General features: G+C 37.5%; 1 protein-coding gene across 1 annotated transcript in view; it reads right to left on the bottom strand.

Moving 5' to 3' along the window:
• Window positions 1–2,915: 2,915 nt before the first annotated feature.
• The window catches only part of FRMPD2 (FERM and PDZ domain containing 2), a 29,040-nt gene continuing 16,002 nt past the window's right edge, over window positions 2,916–15,953 (bottom strand). The window contains exons 13-25 of the mRNA XM_066191884.1: window positions 15,671–15,769; window positions 15,095–15,211; window positions 14,387–14,622; window positions 13,707–13,805; window positions 12,679–12,772; window positions 12,099–12,184; window positions 11,760–11,907; window positions 10,523–10,737; window positions 9,575–9,673; window positions 7,995–8,359; window positions 5,278–5,572; window positions 4,221–4,379; window positions 2,916–3,561 (exon numbers count right to left, since the gene is read on the bottom strand). Of these exons, the coding sequence (XP_066047981.1) occupies window positions 3,379–3,561; window positions 4,221–4,379; window positions 5,278–5,572; window positions 7,995–8,359; window positions 9,575–9,673; window positions 10,523–10,737; window positions 11,760–11,907; window positions 12,099–12,184; window positions 12,679–12,772; window positions 13,707–13,805; window positions 14,387–14,622; window positions 15,095–15,211; window positions 15,671–15,769 (2,195 nt within the window). The 3' untranslated portion in view covers window positions 2,916–3,378. The remainder of the gene's footprint in view (window positions 3,562–4,220; window positions 4,380–5,277; window positions 5,573–7,994; window positions 8,360–9,574; window positions 9,674–10,522; window positions 10,738–11,759; window positions 11,908–12,098; window positions 12,185–12,678; window positions 12,773–13,706; window positions 13,806–14,386; window positions 14,623–15,094; window positions 15,212–15,670; window positions 15,770–15,953) is intronic.

The following is a 15,953-nucleotide window of genomic DNA, read 5'->3' as shown; positions in this document are numbered from 1 at the left end:
AGTAGGAAATCTGTAACTAACTTGACTTGGAATAAGTTCTTCAAGTAACCATATGCCAGTATTCAGATGAGTGTAGGCATGTGAAGAATTATGGCCCAGCCTTACTTTTTAAGGTCATTTTGCATGATTAAAAAAAAAAAATTGAGATATCCAGTCAGGTAAGTGAAACTGGGGTTAGGCCTGAATTAATGCTGCATTCAAGGGTGCATTGGAAAGTACTACTTGCACAACTAACATACTACTTGCATACTACTTGCGTAACTAACACCCCTTGTGTGTGCTGACCTAGATGTGATACCTCTCCTTCCACCTGAGTGTGCCGGCGCAGCCTGTGCTTGCTGAGACTCCTTCCTCTGCTGGAACAATTCTGATGAAGTCTTTGTAGTGCAGATGATTACTGAAGTTTAGTTTCAGTTAGAGTACCAAATATCTCCCCTGACAGGAATACTTTTATATTAACTAACAGATAATACTGCTGCCTGCTGATTTTATATAGTTTATTAATAACTATATTAAAAAGGTGGTCTAGATGATGAAGTAGTGGCTCACTCATATTAAATAGTGGCTCAAGAAGTGATGGAAAACTCCTTAGAGAGTAGTTTCAGTGAAAACAGATATTGAAATATGACCACATAAAATTCCTATTTAATAAGAAATTTAAAAAAATAGAAACTGATTATGTAATAAATTACTTTTTTCACAGAGAATTATACATTTTATTTCTGTCTTTAAACAGCTACAAAATTTCCTTCAGACCCCTAAAATGGCCATAACATAAATACTGAATGCCAAGTTACAATTTGTTAATAACTTTAAAATGCAATGAATCAATAACTTATACCTATTTTCAAAATTAGAAGCAAGTTTTGAACTATAATCCAAAAATATTAGCCTTACTTACTATTTTCCTGCTCTATAGGAACCACTGGATTGCCATTTCTGGGGGCAGAAAGAGTGAAATATGTGAGCCATTAAGTGCTGCATGCTTTGTAAAGCACATACGAAAATTATTTTTAGAAATTCAATTATCTAAATAGTAGTTGTCCTTCTGATTTTGTTAGTGGTACTTTTCTAAAGAGAATTGATATCAGTATATGAAAATATTTGACTATAGTGAAACAATTTATTGAAATGTGCTGGGGAAAAAAAATAAGCATGTTAAATCACCTCGCCCAATACAGAACTGCTTTCTTGTCCATTTTGAACTCAGCTTTGGTTGCCCCCTATATAAAGTGGGAATGCTCTTTTGTAAGTTCCTCCCCCCTCTTTCTGTTTACCTCCTTAGTTTGTAAATTCTGACAATCAGGAGGTGCTGCCTATTAACTTGTACAGCAAGATGTACAATGAAGCAGCAGTTTCTTCTTTTACAGAAGCACAAGTTAATAAAACAGTGATGAAAGTTTGAACTATGTTAAGACAGCTGTGACAGTCATTCTGTCACATGCTCTGCTTATGTAACTCTGTTCTCACATGCTTTGGGTTAATATTTTACCATTCCTCTGAGATCTTTGGAAGCTATTTCTGCATCAGTCCAGAACCTGCGCTGGTGTGATATCAGACTGTGGAACACAATGAATCTAAAGTGCAGCCATGAACTGATAAGCAAAATCCTTGAAAGCCAATTATTTTTCAGGTCTGGAAAGACTTTCTGGTCATGCTGCAGGTTAAATGCTGCATTTTTAAAATGTTTGGCTGTTGGAATTATCTCAGAATTTCAGATCAGAGATAGTTTCTTGCTTGTAGTTGTGAATCTGAGGTTGTAAGGAGAAAGTTGACAGTAGTGATAGAAATACAAAGATTTTCTCTAGAGAACAAGACATGAAAATGGCGCTCAGCCTCACAGTTAAAGGCTTCACATTTGGTTTTGGGGAATGAAATTTGAAGAGTTCTCATTTGTGTTGTATGAGTCTACTTGCACTTGCTGTCTTAGTTGTAATTACAAGGAGATATCTTATGAATGTTATTTATCAGGTTGCAACATTCAGACCTTTGAGATAAAGCATTTTCTGTTTTGTTTTGTCTGATTTGTTGATGTAAAATTTAGAGACTTGCTTCAGCATTAGGATCAAGTATGCTCAGATTTACCTTGTGGCTTTGATTTGAACATTCTGGGTGGCAGCTTCACACACTCTCACTGCATCATCCAGGCTAATGCCCTCAGTGCACAGTCCACAGATGTAAACAATCTGATCTCGTGGCTGCAAACTGCCTTCCACACTGGCAGGAGAGCCAGGCACTATCTCTAGCACATAAATACCTTGTAACTTGCTTCCAGCTCCTCCTGTCAGCTTCAAGCCTAAAATAATGCAGAGAAAGCATCTTTTGTGGCAGAATGTTTTCAATTTCACTGTCAGTGACTTCAAGTGGAATAAATGTGAGTCATTGAAAGATAGGCTGAAGAAATCACTGACATTATGAATAACAGTCTTGCCTCAGTAAGATGGGGTGCATAAGCTGGACTGAAAAAGTGAAATGCCATTAGATGTTAAAAAAAGTATGGACAAACTTAAGTGGTGGATTTCTATCTCTGTGTTTCAGTGCTGCCCTAGTGCTTTATTTCACCTGATATTCAATAGTCATTGCAATAGGACACTGAGCTGCATGGCAGCAGCTCCCTCATTACCAGCACATTTAAATGCCTTGCAGTCTTCAGGGTGTCGTTGGGTAGTTGGGTAGGGAGACCTATGACAGCTGAGGACGTACCTACAAAGTGCAAACGACATTCAAGGAATCTCTGAACAAACTAGTTCCTACCTGGAAACAGGATGTTGTACAGGAGCAAATACAGCCATACTGTTTCCTGAGTCCACAGTTTTATCTGTGTGCAGTACTCATAACATGCTTCAGAAATATCAGGATACATTGTGGGGATTTCTTTTATTGTTTGTATTGCACAATGTAGATAAAGCCTTGTGTCTGTGGTGAATCAAGGATTCAAGTGGAGACTTTTTGAATAGCAAACTGTAGTCTCAACCTGTGGCTCATCCTTCTTAAACTTTACCTTTTCTTCAATTTTTTTCCTTCCCACCAAATAGATCTTTATGTGTCTCTGCAGGTGGTAGATATTATTATCCAACTACCAAAAACTTATGTATATCAGTAACATAAAAATATGAGACTGGAAAACTCCCAGAAACTTCAGTTAATAGGGTGATGATGCAAAGATCATTTTTCCAGCTATCTTCATTAGTCTAATAAGAGATACTAGTCTTCCCTCTTAGGTGTTGCCCAAAATAAAGCTCTCATGTCTTGGTCATGGGTGATCATGAAGTGCATAAAGGTGTCAAGGTCAGTTTGGATCATACTGATTTGAGACCACATTTGCTTACGATTATCTTCTGCTGTCATTCCTGTCCAAAATAGCAAATACAGCATTTACTACACACCTAGCTGTCCATCGGTACCCTTTGTGAGAGTAATTTCAGGAATCTCATCTGGCCTAATTGAGGGACGTGGGTCACTGTCAGCACGACCAACCACAAGGTGCAGATCTGGAGGAGAGCTTTGCAGTAAAGTCAGGACTTCGTTGCATGGCAAAGATGTGACATCAATTCCGTTCACCTGAATGACAAACCAGTAAAATCATTTCATAGATATCATTGATGGTCATTTACTTCTCCGTCTACTCTGAATTTTGCATATGAACTTAAATTAGTTTTTACTTCCTTGTTATTGCTTTGCTGTGGTATTTAATGTCAATAAATTAAACAGTTAAGATTTGAGTAATATTTCTTTTCTGAACTTTTATTTTCCTGAATGCAGAGCTTTAATAAAAGTAGCGTTTTTCCCCACTGAAACTCTAGATCTTGTTGTAAAAAACAAGGAAGAGGGTCTTATGCAAAAAATTGAACATTAACCAGGCTGAAAAAAAGGTTTTATTCTTACATTACAAAGGACATAATTCCTGCATCCTTTGTGTGTCACCTATCATCTTATTACATTAATTCAGTTTATGTCATTTAATTGGGAAGGCATTTAATGTCTCACTTGTCTTGAATTACTCCTAGATTCATGTTATATTCCTGGTCCTACAATCTATTCAGTCTGAAATTTATCCAACTGAGGTCAGCAGAATTAGATTTATTATATTATTTATTTACCTAAATAATATAATATGCCTAAATACATGATAAACGGGTGATACCAAACGAAGAATGCCAAAGCTAAATTACATTAATCTGCAAATATTTTCTCTGCATAAACTCAAACAATTACTGTACCATAATGATTCTGTCTCCCCTTCTCAATCTTCCATCAGAAAGGGCAGGATCATTCAAGATTTCATCAACGTACAGGCAGGTGTCAATTTTGTTAAGAACTACAGAGAATCCATAACCACTGTTCTCTGACTTCGTCAAAGTCACAAAGATCTCCATTTCCTATTAAAACAAGCACAGGGTATGTTTGATGTGGGCTTTTCTGTTGCTTCAGTAACATCTTCCATAATTTTTATATGCAGGTAGGAATCTTATCCTCAGATGATACAAGAGTATGCAAAAGGTGTTCTGCCAAATCCCAGAATTGTGGAGGTTCATGTTGATTGATTTTTTAGGGCCTAATAAAGCAGAGAATGACACCAGAACGTGGGATTAGGCATTTGGAATGTGTAAAGAAAGGCTTGGAGTCCTCTGAACTGACAAGCATTGCAATAGCAGGGTGCAAAGATTGCTGTTGTTACTGCTATTGCTGTCCCACTGAAGGAAATGCCTGGAGCTAAATTTTGTCCACAGCACTCTCAAATTAGTAGGAATTCAGAGCTCATTACTGTTGTAGGACGACAAGATGTTCAGCATTTGGCAAGACTGAGCATTACATTTTGAATAGTAATTAGCACAAGGATCGTACTTTCTTATCAGGACAATCCAGCAATATCACTGAAACAAAGTGATTTTCTGCATGGCCTTGAAACATGGCAGAAAAAAACCAAATAGCTGACTCCAATTAATTTTAGAAGCTACTAGAGAGCTTTTAGGCTTTTGTACACTGAGAATAATAATGCAGAATTTTGGAAAGTTGGAGAAATAGTAAGATGTCAAGGAAAAAGAAATAGCCTTAAGGCAAAAGGTTAAGAGTTCTGGAGAGCCAGGCATAGTGGAATGTCTGCTTTATTTGAAGATTGTGGATATTCAGGAAAGTTAAAAGAAAAAAAAAAAAAGAAAGTCATGTGGAAATAGCATAGAAAATGAGTTAAAATTAATGTTTAAGACTGTAACATTCTTAAAATTGTTTCCTTTCCCTTGTATTCTCCTTGTTAGTAATTTGGTGCCCATCACATACCTGAGTGCAGTCTTCATTTTCTTCCTTCTCTTCCTCTGGTTCCTCCAAGTCTTCCCATTCATTGTCACTGTCATGTGTCTCTCTAGCAGGCAGGGATGATGATGAGGGACCACAAATAAGTGGCTGCGGGGTCGCAGTGGTTGCAGAGACTGTCTTGGAGCTTCCTCCTCGTGGAAGTGAGGTCACAGACATTGAGCTGACAGTGAGATACTCTTCATCAATAGGGGTTAGAGAGAGAGTTTCAGGCATACATTTTGTGTTCAATAGGGCATCATGACTCTTATTAAACACGCGGCTGGAAAATAAAAAGATTGCAGTGCTGGGGTTTTCCTCCATATGCTTTATTAGATGGCCACTGAAAAGTCTACTGCTTATGCATTACCTTACTTTCATTTTAATGAAAATTACTGAATTACTAGTCATGGTATTAAATTGCTGTCTGAATCCCCCAATGGTAGTATAAAAAGAAATAAGTAATCAATATTTTGAAAAGCTACTTAAAAGATTTAAAAGCTTTAATTATTTACCTTTGCAAAATCTTGCACTCTTTTAATTTTTTTAAGGTATTAATTAGTACTTTGGTTGTTGCTTCTTGAAAAGAATACTTGGACAAAGCCCAGACCAGTAATTATTTCATCTTCCAAAAACAAATTAATTAACTTTTTTGGTAAGAAGTATGGACACTAAAATACCACTACAATTTTTATATTAGCAATTTTCTGGAAAAAGGAATGCCATCCACATTTCTGGCTTCTACAGGTCTTTCCTTAGTAACTGGGCACAGACCAGAAACATGAAATATTAAGTGGTTCCTGTTTCTTCACGAAAAGTAGAAGTCCTTACTCCCCTTTGTAAGCTTGCCTTTATTCTTATGCTTGCCTTGAAGCATATGAGTTGTCCGAAAAACTTCAGTGGACTTATTAAATTAATTGAATTAAAATTATTATTGATTCTATTCCACTATATTGCAGACAAAGTATTCATCACTTTTGATGTTCAAGCCCAAACTGTAATCATACATGCTGTGTTTAATAGTTTTGGCGGTTGTCTTTCATGAACCCTAGTAACAACTCTGGAATTCTCCCAAAAATTTACCATTAAAGCTCATAAAAATGGTGGAAACACTTTTTTTTTAAAGCATGTTTTCTTCAGATCAATCCTTATTGAAATAGTGCTAAACCTCATCCATCTTAAAAACACCTAAAATGGGATATTCATATCTAAGTCAGCCAGGATCTTTTGGTCTTTGACAGAAGTCAACTGTCCATCTTCTCCCAAGCAAACATAGACAACTAAAATGAAAACAAATTGCACTTCCTGTATGAAATCACAGAAGATCTCTATAAAATTCATATCAGAAAATCTACATATTTGCATGAAATGTTTTGAACAGTCTGGTGGAATTTCTTTGGTAATCAAAAGGAAGTCGTTTATTAATGCCTATTTTCTTCTGGGGATTTTGTATGAGTTTAGCTGGAGGGATTTAAATTGAGATTATGTTTAAAATATTGTTTAAAATTCATTACATCCTAAACTTCTCTAGCTGCCTTTTAAACATGCAAAAAATGATATTAAATGATACTGAAAATGTATCAAACAAAACCATTTATTTCAGAACTTCCTTCTTGGGAAGAATCCAAAACTTTCCTTGGAATTGATATTTTCCAACAATAAACTTCATTTTATTGAATCTGTATTATCTCTTGGCAAATATGTTTGCTGCAGACATATTTCTGCTGGTTTTACTCTCAGAAGTACAGAAGCAGATAATTAAGCAGGAGCTTCACTCATGAATCGAGTGAAGATTCTCCATTCGACAAAGGGAAGCTAAAATTATGAACTGCCATTATGATCCCACTTGACTTGCACTGGGTAGTGCTGTCACTCCCCAGAGTCTGGACTGTCTGCTTGATGAGTGTCAAAAGCAATAAAATGATTTCAAGCGACTGTGTAGAGAAATAGAAATTAGTTTCTGAATAAAATTACTACAGCTGTAAGTTAAAGGCCTCTACAAGACTTTCAATTTGTCTTTGCATCAGTCCTTTCTGTTCTGATAATTTATACTTTTTTTTCACTGGGAAAGATGATGAAAATGGAATGGATTGTCTTCTGTGTGACAGTGTCTGATATATCCAAAGGAGTATAAAAAGACACTGAGTCCATTTGCACTATATTTTATTGTATAATTCCTCTGGCTCAGGGGTTCTATTGGCTTCTGAAGACCAGAAAATAGAAAATAACCTTTTTTTTTTTTTCCTCCATGATCACAGTTTGTCTTCTGAGGTGTTTTTATTTCCTATGAAAAAACTTGAAATGAAGAGATCACACAATAAGAAAAAAATTTGGTGCCTATTTAAGTCAACTCTGGAAAAAAAGAAAGTAAAAAAATCATATAATCAATAAAGTAATTGTTTCCTATTTAGGTGAACAGGAGTCTTTCCATTGATTTCAAATGGCAACCATCTTCAGCTGAACAACATAAATGATTACAGTGGTGCAGAAGCCTTAGAAGTATCTTGCCATGCAGACATGCAAAATTCCAATAAGATGAGGGTAAATAGGGAAAGCAGATTAGGTGAATCAGAATAAGATGATAAAATCTTCAGTAATCATATGTGATTAGAAGCAGAGAGCCCTGTACTTAAACCTTAGAAATTAAATTTCAAAGTTCTAAGAGTTGAAGGAAGGGCTGGAGAGCAAATTTTGATACTCCTTACCTTTTGGCCTGTCCAAAATCACATGGCGAGTAGCAGTTCTGCCTCACTTCCTCCTCTAGAGAGGGAAAGACTTCAGAACTGGAAGCTTCTTGATGCATCTTCCAAAGATGCTTATAGAAACTCTCTCTGGAAGTTGGGTGTTTTTGTATGGGCTTCTCTTGAAGCTCAGCTTCCTGCTCTTCGTAAGCTGAGCTGTCATCCTCAGGAGGCTCACTGAAATCTTCTCCCACTGGAGAATCAAGGCAGTCTTCCAGGTCTGGAGAGGTGCTACCTCCATCACTGGTAGATTGATCCATATTGTTTCCTGCCTCTGTGCTGCCTGGCATTTCTGCCACAAAGTCCTTAATTGGAGATGGTGCTGGAGTCTATCGAAGAACCAGAAAGGTTAATGTAACTCCTTTTTAATCTCCCATCTTTTTTTCCTTCAAGAGCAGAATATTTTGAAAAGGCAAACTTTAGTACTAACAAGCTTCTGAATGGGAAAATACCAAATGGTAGCTGGAAGGAAGGAGAAAAAAATGGGAGGTGCTCTCTCACCAATAACTCTTTTGTCTTAATGCTGATTTTTCACATTCAGTGTGAGTTCCAATCAAAACTACTACATCAGATCGCTTTTCCCAATTAATTACTTGCCAGAGGTTATTTTTTAATATTTCCATTCATCTCATGCCTCAGTGTTGTGTCTATATTCTCTTCATTCCATGGAAGTATCTTTCAGACTTGACACCCATGCGACTGACTGTAGAAATCAGCCAAGGGCACACTACAGCAGAGCAGCAGGGGTCAGCTTGTTATCTGGAGGTGGTTCTGACCCTCATTTCTATCTGCCTGGGGGTGGCTATAAGTCCTAGTGGGTTGGGAACAATGCCTGGGGCATTCTGAATGGAGCAAGAGTAGTGCAAGTGCATATTCCTTATAAGAGTACTTGTTCTGTGTCCATGAGTTGTGTTCAAGAAGCAGGAGTAAAAATGTTAGCACATCTAATGGCAGTGTTTTAGTCTCTGCAGTGTCTATGGTTTGGGTTGGTTTTTTGTTATTGTTGTTGCTGTTGTTGTTGGGGTTTCTTTGTTTGTTTGTTTGGGGGTTTTTGTGTTTTGCTTTTCCAGTCCTATCAATAAGAACCTGAATAACCAGCTGAAACCATTATTTCATTTATTTTACCTCAGTAAGAGATAGTCTGGATAGGAAAAGTTCTTTATTTTCTTCTCACTTTGGAGAGTTAAAATAGCTGCATTTGAGAATATCTGCAGTTTCTGGCTGAGGATCTGGTAGAGTATTTTTAGAAGCACCACTAGAAGACCTGCTTGGGTATGTGCTGTTTCATTCCAATGATAGTACAGCAACTCAAAAGTTGTTGGACTGGGAGAAATATATTTAAGGTCTGCCAGATTTGTATTATTTTGGTTACTAAGAAAATGTCAGTTGAACTCTTCAGGTTGAGTTGAAACCAGGAAAGGAAAGAAATGGAATAGAGACCCTTGGAGAAAAGCTAAAGTTGCCTTGTTCAAGACTGAATAGAAAATATAATAGCATCTTTCCAGGTTTACAGAAGCAAGTTTCTGTCAGAAGCTTTGCCTTACCAGAGCAATCTGCTCTATTTCTGGAAGAACACCTTTTGGTGGTCTGCAAAGTAGCAGTGTAACTTCTCGAGGAGCTCCTCTTAACAAATGCAGGACATCCTAAACAGAAAGAAGGAATGTTATATTTTTGATGGAACACAGTATATTGTACATGTCCTTTTACCAACTGAGATGGAGGAAGTTTTTATTGTGAATGTTGCATTTCTGGTATTTCTGCCTCTCAGCAGTGTCTGAGGGCCAATATTCATCACTGAAGGATTTTCATACAAATGGACCATAGTTTATACGTGAACATGTATCTAAAGTCAAGTCAGTTCTGTTTACAAACTTGTTTCACCATCAGGCACATAGGTTTAGGTTAATTAATTTTCTTTAAGAAAACAGAATTTTCAGGCAAATTCAGTCAAACCACACGTGGCAGTAACACATCTTTGGTCAATTATTTCAGCATAGCTCCCCAAACTGCCATATTCCAATAAGAAAAATAAATCCACATGTAGGCCATTACCATTTAATTTTTTCATTGAGTATAGAATTTCTCATTTCAGGTTAAAAACTTACACAGGACTTACCGATCTTGATAGAAATTTGAATCTGGGGCATTATATTTAGCATGGCATTACAAAACACAAATGACCACAGGGGTAAAATTGTTCCAATCATGCATAACAGCAGCAAAGATTCCAACTAATTAATAACTGGTGTGTATCTAACAATAGCATTCATACATTAGTGGTAGAAACTTATAAATTAAATAGCAGAAGAAATTCGCTGTCAGAATTCATTTAGAAAGGAAACTCTACATAGGAGTTCTAGAGAGGCATCCTACATAAAAATCAAATTAATTATATGCAAATTCTGCCTCCCTCTGGTGATGATTAAGTTTAAATGCATTGTCTTTATTAACCTGTTACCCAGATGGAGCCCCAGTAATAATATTTCCTCTACCTGGTACAGGAGCCCTTTGAGAGGTTTCCCATTCACAGCTAAAATGACGTCTCCAACTTCAATTTCTCCATTCTCTTCAGCTGGCTGCCCTGGAAAGAGTCTTTTGATCCTGACAATAGCTCCTCCAAGGTGTTCGCAAGCATCTCCTTCCATCTGCAGAACACTAAATCCAAGGCCTCCAGAATTCTTGGTTAATTTCACTTCAAATGTGTTATCTGCTCAAATCAGAGATTGGAAAAGGACTTGGAACCATGGCATATGTACCCCCTGAGGAGCCAGTATAAACCATATTCTCAAAAGACTTTTTCCCCCAGTGCTGCAGAGGTAGATCTACTGATACTAAAGCCAAAAGATGGTTTAAATGTTCCTTTATCTTATGTAAGTCTCAGAAATCTCGCTGTCAGAATAGGGAGAACTGGAATCTATTCCACCAGGTGTTCACAGTCTGGTACAAGCCCATTAAGGAAAAACTTTTTGAATCAACATAAAAAGACTCACACTCTACCTTTTTCTGGCATTCTTCTGTAAGTATTGCATAGATTTTACTATTCTGTAACTGCCTGGTGTTAGTTTAGGTCTTTCACTAACCAGCAAAAGCTAGAATTGGAGCTACTGCTCTTTCCAGTCAAGAATGAGAGATGAGGCCTTTCCCAAACACCATGCTTGTAGCTGAATTCCAATGTAGAGGAGTAACTGCCCCATGGAAAAGTATGGTTCAGACTTAGTGTTTATGAGACAACCCTTCAGTAAAAGACACAGCATTTTTGGTGGCTAAATTCTGTGTAAGTGATCTCTAAATCTTCTACTTTTCAGAAATTAAGGGATGGCACTCTCCAGTTCATTCCAGCTTCATCACTGTCACAGCATCAGCAGCTGTGCTGGTGTGGCTCTCCCTGGGTGACAGCCTGGCCACATTGACACAGCTGCTTCCTGCCCCAAAGTGCTGTGGAGTACAGACAAGGGTGTGTCCCCTTGCCAGCCCAGCTTCACAAAGGCTGAGAGAGACAGTATTTATGCCTAGGATAAATTCAGCCATATCTAGCCACAATAACTCTATGAACATCAGAAGTGTTTTGTTCAGAATTGATTTTTGATAATGTCATTATTATCGAATATTGTAATTTTATTCAGTATACAGTTTTCCTTCCAACCCACAGAAATTTCATGGAATTATTTTCAGTCATTCCTTTCCTGCACATTGTAGGAAATTATCCTGAGTTCCTTCTTCATCACTTACCATCTGTCAAAAAGCAGCAGTCCTTGGTAGCATCTGTGAGGGATGTTGCCACAGAAACAACTGTACATTGGTCCTCCTTTCTGTCATTAGCAGTCAGACATGGCTCTGTCAATTGGTAGTTTCCCCTTTCTAGAACCAGTTTGGCAATCTAAAACAGTGATGAACAGGTTCCAGTTACACAGGACACAGTGAGCCCTGAGTCTTTTTACTTTTCTGTTTAGAGGAATGGGGTTGGAGCAGAGTGGGGGTGGTTCTTTAGGCCAAGCTTGGCTACTGTGCTTCACACTAAGTCCAGTTTAGTCTGCTGGGTATCTTGTTGATCTCTGCTGTTGTACAAACCTGGCCAGATTTCTTAAGGTGTTCCACAGCCTGTTTGTGGGTGATGCCACAGAGGCTGATGCCATCCACTTCCAGCAGACGATCACCTGAGGTAAAAAAAAAAAAAAAAAAAAACAACAATAAAACAACAACAAAGAACATCAAGTTGCTCTCATGTTCAGGTTCAGAGGGTGTAAACCATGATGCTGCCCATGTTGCAATAGATCTTCATGCTTACGTGTGTCAAATTAATATTAACTCATAGGAAAGTAATACTGCTTGCTGTACAGCATTCTATAACTAGCAGCTAAAACCTTCCAGGGTATTCTGTAAGTAAATGCAGTGATGGCATCTGGTTATCACAGTAACAATGATGTCAGAGTCACTAGCTTGATAGCAGCTACAGAGGGTAACTCTACAATGTTGGTGTGAGGCTTCTGTTTTTTCGGTGGGATCCCTACATGTAGTTCAGGGACAGACTGAGGGATGATGGGCCATATATTACATTTCGCAGTTGTAACACCTCCAATCCCAAATGTGTTTCATTGTCCACACTAACAGTGAGCTCTGCAGCCCAGAGTTTTATTGCCAGACATGTTACCTATCTTTATTTGTCCGTCCTTATCTGCTGGTCCCGTGGGAATAATTGACTTCACATATATCCCACCATGACGCACACTGGTGTTAATTCCACCCTGCAAAACATGCCCACAAATTAGAGTCTTCATATATTCTTCCTGTGGTAAAAAATCAAAGCAACTTACACGTGCATTGCAAAGTAACTGCTTCAGGAATTCCTTTCTTCTTCAAATATTGGAAAAAAGGGAAAGAGGATATTACTCTAAAACCCCAGCAAGCTGAAATATACTTGCATAGGCAGTAATCTTATTTTATTTTCTCAGAAAGATGCAATGTATTTCTATGTGACTATACAAAAATATTTACTAAATGGTCATAAAGTTTTCCCTATTCTCACATAAAATGGTCTTGCATCTTTCAGTTAGCATCATTATCTAGCCTAGCTTCTAAGCTAGGCAATATCCATTCTTCAATTATTGATCTTTCAGACAATATATCAGGCATGGACCTGAACTTGGGCACTCAGAGAAATTCCAGATTAACCTAAGAATCATGTTCTGTCCATCTACATCCCCTGGCCAAACTCAGATACACAAAACAGCCCTTAATTTCTTCTGCAGGCAATGAAATGGCTGTTGCTTCACATTCCATTTCAGCAAAGTCTTTAAGGATATCTCAGCCTGGAGAGATAAATTCAACTTAAATAGCTAGGACAAGGACCTATAATCCAAGACAGTTTTCACTCCTGCCATCTCTAGTCCTCCCTGACCAAACTCTGCTTTCAGTGGTAGATTTTGTTCTCAAGCTGAGTAAGGACAAAAAGGGTTTGTACTGCCATATGCTTTATGCCAGGCTTCACAGATGTTGTGGGTAAGAACCACAGAATGAGCAAAGACAGTATTTCATGCATTCTATGTCAAACAGTTGGCTACTTAGGTTTAAAATGTGCCATGCCAACAGTTTCTGTTATCAGCCTATCTTCTGTTATTGTTCTTAGTCAGGTAACAATTTGACAGACAATTAAAGATCAACAGTAACACTTGCAGTCACGCTGATTCCAAAAGTCCCATCTTCTTTAACAAGCTCCACTGTGTAGATTTCCTTTGAGTTGGTTTCTGATGGAGATGGTGTGTGGGAAGAATCAGCTGCCTGTCTCAAAAATAAAAACTTTAATGAGATTACAGCATCTCGGTTTAAAAAGAAAGGGGGGAAAGGAATTTAAAAAAAAAAAAAAAAAAAAAAAAAAAAAAAAGGAAGAGAGCATATCCAGAAGATGTAAAAGGTTTGATTCTACTGTCACTGTAAACCTCTAGCAATACCATTTATATCCCTGATGTTATTGGAAGTTTATGCTAATGAAGCTCAAAATGCAATCTGTCTAAAGGCACATAACCTGAGTATATATAGGGAGGATGTCTAAAAGTAGGAAATTAGACACGGCATGTTCTGTGACTGGTTTGAAAACTTAAAAGATCACAGGAAAATAACCAAAATTTTGTTCCTCTACTGGAAAAGGAAGGAGAATTTTTAGAACATTCTGTAGAACAGTCTCCCCATTTATTCACATATTCCAGACATGTCTATCATTTTGACATTTCCAGTGTAATTTATTTCAAGGTTTTCTGTCTCCTTTCTTTCACAGTTACTTTCCCTTCTGCATGTTTCTGGTATGTTGTTATATGTTGTGTGCTGGGTGTAACATTACTGAGCAGCATAAAAATCTCAGTTACCTCTATATCCAGGCTATCAGCTGAAGGGACTGGAATCCTAGGGCCCAATTTTGATGCTAAATTCCAAGAGAGGGTCTTCTCAAGTTCATCTATATTTGTGTCCTGTTCTTTGGGGAGAGCTGTATGGCAGTCCTGAATCTTTTTTCTCCCACTGTCTACACAAGAGATCTCAGATCCACTAGTGCTGTTTCCTCTTGATAGATTCTTTTCTTCATTTAATCCTTCTTCATATATGTCTGTTAAGCCATACCAAAATAAGACGTTGAATGCAAATAGCAAGTAAACTGAAAGAAAAATATTGTTATAACCCAGCACAAGAGGACCAAGTAACTTCATATTTCAACTGATTGTGAAATCAGATCTATAAAATGAGTTAGTGAAAATGAGTTAGTAAAATGGAGCACTGCTATTGTAAGTGTTCAGAAATGTGTGTGCTTCCTCACTGCAGAGGACTATCACTCTCTGGCACAGAATGAAATGCCAAAATTCCTTTAGTGCTCAGCAAGGCAGCCCATAAGAGATTTTTTTCACATTGATGTAGCAGAGACATCACATGATACCTCCTAGAAGTGACTATTTTAGTGTATGGTTGTTCTAACTGGCAGTCAGTAGCAGGAGCATAGTACTACATCCCAGTGCCTAATAAAGACGAGTGTCCTGAGTTAACTATTAGCATCCCAGAGCCAGCAGAGGCATTTGCCTTTATACCTTTGGGTTGAGAGATGATGAGCTCCACTTCATCAGGAGAGTTCTGTATGATTTTAACTGCCGTATTAAATGAAACACCCTCAAGACTAATATTATTCACAGAGATGAGTCGTCCTCCTTAAAAAAAAAAAACACAAACCAAAAACAACAACAACAAAAAAAACGAATGATGAAAGCAAGAGAAAGCACGTCTAAGTAAGGAAATAAATCCAGAGTAGCTAACTTTAAACTATGCAAGTATTTTAATTCTAATTAAAAACTACAGAAAATGACCTGGTTTGATATTTCCAGCTCTGTCTGCAGGTCCCCCAGGGATAACGGAAGCGATAAAGATACCAAGGTCTAATTTTCCTACATTTTCTCCTCCAATAATTACAAAACCTGCAAAAACGAGATAGCATGAGAACGCAAACTCTGGCAGTATTAAAAAAGATTAATCTTAGGAACACCAAAGGGTCTTACTCCAATGGCATAAGTTTTGTACAGTCTTGCCCAGCCTGAGTCAGCAAGCGTCAGTGTTAGCACCAGGATCTGATAGTCACAGTTACACACATAACATTTATGTTCCTTACTTACCAAATCCATTCTTAGGGTCACGTTTTAGGCTGACACAAATGATTTCTCTTTCTAGACCACTTAGAAAAACTTCCTTTTGCATGGCTGGTGATCCAGGTGCTGCAGAAACAAAACAGCTAGAATAAATGTAGATTAATGCAGGGAGACAGTATATTTGTGTATTATGCAAACCTGGAGCTTCAAAAATAATTATATATTTTATCCTTGATTTCAACATTACTGTTACTTTTGAATCAATATAATTCTGAAAGGAAGCTCAAACAAGTCTTCAGAAGTTTTCGTT

Source organism: Chamaea fasciata, unplaced genomic scaffold (genome assembly GCF_029207755.1).
Source record: "Chamaea fasciata isolate MVZ Bird 193981 ecotype frontalis unplaced genomic scaffold, bChaFas1.0.hap1 SCAF_9, whole genome shotgun sequence".
Lineage (NCBI taxonomy): Eukaryota > Metazoa > Chordata > Aves > Passeriformes > Sylviidae > Chamaea > Chamaea fasciata.
The sequence above is the reverse complement of the archived record's forward strand: the minus strand, read 5'-3'. Positions and strand labels throughout refer to the sequence as shown.